General features: G+C 33.2%; 1 protein-coding gene across 3 annotated transcripts in view; it reads right to left on the reverse strand.

Annotated features, from left to right (window-relative positions):
• Positions 1-2,432, reverse strand: part of LOC118204959 (cell division cycle 7-related protein kinase-like) — a 94,328-nt gene extending 91,896 nt beyond the window's left edge. Inside the window, exons 1-3 of one of the 3 annotated variants that reach the window (XM_085806774.1) lie at positions 2,298-2,432; positions 2,030-2,078; positions 1,779-1,862 (exon numbers count right to left, since the gene is read on the reverse strand). In XM_085806774.1, coding sequence (XP_085662900.1) covers positions 1,779-1,862; positions 2,030-2,042 — 97 coding nt within the window. In that variant the 5' untranslated portion in view covers positions 2,043-2,078; positions 2,298-2,432. Of the gene's footprint in view, positions 1-1,778; positions 1,863-2,029; positions 2,079-2,270 lie in introns of all 3 variants that reach the window. The other 2 variants (XM_085806772.1, XM_085806773.1) reach the window with 2 other exon arrangements.
• Positions 2,433-6,000: the final 3,568 nt, after the last annotated feature.

Below are 6,000 nucleotides of genomic sequence, written 5' to 3' on the forward strand. Positions count from 1 at the left end.
TTGCGCACACTCTTGACTTTATCCATGTACACTGCTAAAGTCCTAGCTAGTAACCTTTATCGCCTTACCAAAATGTCGCCAAAATACCTGTTACCATATTCCAAAGATTAGCCCTGCTAACAGCTAAAAATGTAACAATTAATCCTTATGTTCTTCCTATCCCATTTAAAAGCTTGGCAATCTACCCAACAAAGTTCATGGACAAAAAAGACCACTTTGTTCCCATCATGAATTGCTAAAAAAAATTGAATCAATTACTGCGCAGCAAGTGAAACTGCTTTAACCATATGTTACGTACGGGTAGAGTAGACTTTAAGGTACCCTTGTATTATGGCGAATTTGTTGTTTGATTTATCGCCAAATTGTTTCATTTATGGTAGCCTGAGTAGTTGAATGTTATGGAAAACCTATTGTGACATAATCGGGTGCATGATTCTGGGAAATTTTGTATTATGGGATGTTTTGTAAGCGTTTTTGTGGTGTGTGTTGGTTTGATTTTTTAGACGGTAGAATGGCCAAATGTAGTAAGATAAATTTGAAGTTTCTATCTGATTTAGAGCAAAAGGGGAAAAGCGCTTTAATTGACTGGTGTGTAAATGAAGGTTTACTTAGTAGCCATTATAAGTGTCCTGTACGTAGGAAGGATATGCGTCTAGTCGAACGTAAAAACTGTTTAGATGGATTTGAATGGGTTTGTAGGAAGAAAGGTTCAGATGGTCACTATGTGAAGTGTTCGATCAGAAAGAGTACCTGGTTTGAAAAAAGTCATTTGAGTATGATTGATATTTTGATTTTTACGTAGCTCTGGGGGTACGAAGCGAACTCGAAAATAATGGTAAGTGAATATTTGCTTTTGGTAGTGCTTAAATGTATAACATGTTTTTCCTTGTTTATGTTATTTTATTGTTTGGTTTAAAATGTATTTTATTGAGATTATGTATTTTTTGTTTGCCTATATTGTAGAATTTGGTGCTCCTTTGACTTTTTAAGTGAAAATATATCGATGTGTATATGGACAAAGTAAACGGAGTGCCCAATGCAAGTTTGTGCAATTCTGGGACTTTTTTTAAGTGAAAATAGGTCATGTGTACATGGATAAAGTTAAAAGAGTGTGCAATGCCATTTTTGTGCAATTCGAGGATTTTTTTTAAGTGAAAATAGTTCGACGTGCATATGGATAAAGTCAAAGGAGTGCGCAATGCCATTTTTTGTGCAATTCGGGAATTTTTTTTTAAATGAAAATAAGTCGATGTGTACACGAATACTGAGTTTGTGCAATTGTTTGTCTTGTTACTTTGGCTTTGTTTTTTACTTTGTTATTTTTGGCACAAAAATCGCCGCTTCACAAGCCAAAATAACGAGTCAAAGAATTGCACAAAATTGGTATCCATGTACCGCCAAAAATCACCAAAGGGTACCCTAAAATATACTTTTACCGTTACGTACTACTGGCCAACAGTCTGAGTACCAGTTACATTATTTGCTATGGAGATAATTACTGAAACTGGCTGGATAACATTTTAACTTCTTCCGGATCCTGTTTAGCTATCACCTGCAATTTAGATACAAAATAGTCATTGGAAGAGTGACAAAATAAATCAATAGCAGCTTCTGTCACATTGAGGCAACACTAGAGTTGGTTGCTCAAATGAATAATAATTTTTTATACAGGCACCATCCCTATCATCTAGGAAATTCTAATTTCTAAATAAAATACGTTACTATATATCATTACAACTTAATTTCATTCATTACAAATTTTAAAACTTATAGCTTACCCTCTCCAACTTTTTCTTTGACCTCAAATATATCTCCAATCTGAGGAATAAACTGTAGCATTTTAGAGATTTCATTTGAGTGATCTGAAAGAATTTATATAAAATACTATAAATTAATAATATAATGAAAAATAAAGGATCAGTAACGATATACTATTAGTTACTGATATACTATTATAGTAGTTATAATATTATATTAGTTACCGATATACTATTATAGTTCTCAAGCCGTTCAAAAATTCAATACTTGCCTGAACGAGACATGTGTGTCTTTTAAAAACAGACGGTGAAATGTATTTCCTGCAATGGAAAGAATGATATTATCAGTACTTCCAGGCAATATTACAAAAAACAGTACAAAGAAGAGATGAATATTTTAAAAATGTTAGACTACATCTATGAGGAAAAAAAAAAATTTTTTTTTTTTTTTTAGAGAACGTAAGATGCCTGAACTTTACACACAGAATCTATTACAAAAATTTCAATAAATACCATTAACAGTTTTCTACGAATACGTACGCGAAAATTGGATACAAACAACCTGAATTATGGTAATTAAATATAAAATTGACAAACTAATATTAAAAAACGGACAAAGAAGACAGATGTGTTGTTTCGCACCCACTACGTCTTTTTGCCCAAAGGGTAGAAAAATCAAGCTTAGGTGCGATAAAGGACAATTTCGTATTTCAGAGGAAGATAAAAAGGAATTTCGTATTTCAGAGGAGGATAAAAAGGAATTTCGTACATTTTTTTATATCAGTTCGATAGGGCAGGACGAAACGATGGGACAAAATAAAATTAAATAAGTGGCCCAAATGTAATAGAGATAAGAAAAAAAAGGGGGCCCTGTAGAAGGAAAAGAAAAGGAAGTAGAAAATATCCTAAAATCCGATTGTGTCCATGAGTGTAGACAAAAGGGGGGAGCTGTGTTCATATCAAGGAGGTTAGAACACACACACGCAGATCGTATTTTATTCTCGAGTAAATTCTCGTTTGTCAAGATGTAAAAACATCTTTTCACTCGACTTCTGACAAGGATCGGGTGGGGGGAGAAAGAGAAGGGTGAAAGGAGAGTGGGAGGCGGATGAAAGAGAGTGAGGTCCGCACTAGCGGCGGCGAAAAAAAAGGGGGGTGTCAAGTTCAGTGTCGTTATGAGATGTAGCAGCAGGTGTTAAAACCGCAGAGTCAGTTTAGCGTGAATGAGTCAATTAAGGTTGCGATTCTTATGTGGGAAGGATGTCACTTGGGTAACGATGTTTTTCTCTGGGATGCGGGGAGTGTCTGAGAGTGCTAATAATGTTGTTACTGTGAGTTTGTACTGAATAAAAGAAGTTGACAGTTAATCGTTTAATATACTCTTGAATAAGTTCGATTCGAAGGTCTCTGTGAATATAGATGTTGGGAATATACCAAGGAGCATTGATAATTTCTCGTAGAATTTTATTTTGTAGAATTTGTAATTGTTTAATATTGGTTTTAGCTGCATGTCCCAAGATCGGTGCTGCATAAAGGAGAGCTGAGCGCAGTATGGAGCGATATAGAATTAATTTGTTTGTAGTAGATAAGTTGCTTTTTCTACCAAGAAGAGGTCGCATAGTAGCTGTGGTGATTTAAAATTTTTGTACTACGGACCAGAAATGGGTTCTGAAGGTAAGTTTTTGGTCAAGGGTGACTCCAAGGTATTTGGTTTCATTAATCCAGTCAATTTCTTCGTCAAATATTTCAGGGGGTGGAGGATAGTATTTCATGTTTCCCTTAATAATGAAGATATTGACACTTTCGGAAAACAGGAAAGTTTTCTGAAGTGTATTTATTTCTTTAGTGATGTATAAGTCAATGCTACTTAGCTTGTATAATATTACATTACTGTTGCTGTCTATTTTGACTGGCACCAGTAGACTAGCAGATAAGATAGCTGAACACTGGATGTTTGATCCAGGTACAAATCCAGGTACTGGTGAATGGGATAGCTGCATGGGAATTTTCCTGTTTCTCCTCATGTATTATGTGAATACAAGTCAATTTCTCATAGAAATACCTTCTCAAAGGTATCCCTTTACCTAAGGGACATAGCTCTTACTGTACGTTACCTTGCTTTGTGTAATTTAGCATAGCCATCAACACCTTAATAATTTTAATACAAAATGACAAAAAAAATTTTTTTTGCTACCATATTACCACAACAAATTTCGCAATATGCACCAAACTGTGTCAACCATGTGTATGTGCATATAAAAATTCTTCCGTTTTTAATAAGCAGCATCACCATTTTTGTATGTTTTTTTTTTTTCCTTTTTTGTGTGTATTTGTCCAAGTTACAATGATTTTTTATAACTCACTTTTATTTTAATAACAAATCATTTATAAACAAATCATATTCTTTTAAATGTGAAATTAATTTTAAAATATGCACTTGTGGAATTTGTATGCTATGGATGAAATAGTAGTATGAATAAAATTCTGAAAAATAAAGCTGTATCAAATTATAAAGTTACAGAAAAATGGAATTTGCTATGTTAGCTGAATTTAAATTACCCAGAATCTTTCTCCCTTCGCTGTTGCTATACCACCAAAAGAAAACCAATTATGAACAGCATCCTGACAACAAAAACTTGCTTGCAACAAGATTTATTGATTGATTGGTGCAGACTTTAATGGCATATTTGTTACCAAATGAATCTAAAGCAAACTAATATGAAGGGTAGTTTGACCGGTTAACTTGTTTTCAAATTAGCAACTCTATAAAAGGGATCATCTAGCTGTACTGACACTGCATGTTCTTTCTCATATCTAGTTATTTGGTTGTAACAGGCAATTAAGATAAAAACACTTTTAACACTGTAAGGATCTTAAGTTTTACTAACGTTTATTTTATTTTAAATCTTTACTATCACTTCTTATTTTCTACTTCCGGCCAGAATTATAAGCGTTAACGTATTTATGCAAAGTTTGTCTGGCAAGCGCCAAGTATTTAAGTTGTGGCTTTTTGCCAAGCGAGAGAGAGGAAGCAGTTAGTCGAAGCAGGCCGCTTACCTTAGAAGTTTTACTCAGTTGCTGGTTGCCTTCCAGGCCAGAGGTTTAATCCTCTTGATAATTTTTAAACGTATTGTAGTGTTCACAGTTCTCTGTACTACATACGGCTTCCTGTTAATATAAGGCCAATCTTCCACGTTTATTATTTTAAAGTTAAATTAGAGTTTAGTTTTATTTTTATATTTTTACGTTTAGACCACAAATAGTGGGTCTTTGTATTCCGAAGTACGGAAGTTATTGTAAATAGAGAAAAATAAAGGGTTTTGTATATCCTTCTTGTGTATCCTGTCTACTTCCCACAGTTATTGAACATAGCTTTAGTAAGCTCTCTGTTCCGAGTCAGGTCCTTGCATGTTCCCGAAGAAAGTAAGACGGAACATTGAACCTGATAACACTGCTTAATTTTTATATATGGTAGCCCAGTTACATGACTATAACATTTTTCCACTACTTTTTTTTACACTGTAAAATGTATTGTTTCAGAAGAAAGTATATTCTCTTACTGAATCATTTCCTGCACTTATTGTTTGATTTAATATTTCCAGTATAGTGGAATGACCATCATGAAAACGTAGCGTCCTGTAGCTCTCTATATAATTGCATTCAGATATTCACACTTTTATTTTTGAATGTTAATGCAGAAGACAATATATATTTACATCTATTTCTGATACTTCCAATTTTAAGGAATAATCATGGAGTCTACACTGTTACATAGAAGATGCTAAAAAAATACTTAACAGGGAGTTTAACATTATTCACGGAACAAAGGAGCTAAGGTTTATTGCACTTTTAACAATATGTTAAAACTCATGCAAGCATTTATATCTTTTATTATAGATGTAAATCAATGACCAGTTCCTAAAGTATTGAAAGATAAAAGTCAAGGAAAAAATTCTCAGTTCATAGTGCCAAAGTATTTTGTCAATAATGATAAAATTCAATTAAAAAAGATTGCTCATGTTATTATGTAGAATTGATGCTAAAATTCTATATTAGAAACAAGTATCGATTGATTGTGTTAGGTAGAATTAAAGAATAAACAGTCGGGCGGAAATTTATTAAATGCATAAAACATAACAAAAGCCAACGCTGTATTTATTCATCCATTTCAAAAATTGTGGCTTTTCTATCCAACTGTCTTCAAATATGTGAAATCAGAAAAAACTCTAAAATTGTAAATTTT

The sequence above is a fragment of the Stegodyphus dumicola genome, chromosome 12 (genome assembly GCF_044657685.1).
Source record: "Stegodyphus dumicola isolate Sdum_Otavi_A_Nest chromosome 12, ASM4465768v1".
Lineage (NCBI taxonomy): Eukaryota > Metazoa > Arthropoda > Arachnida > Araneae > Eresidae > Stegodyphus > Stegodyphus dumicola.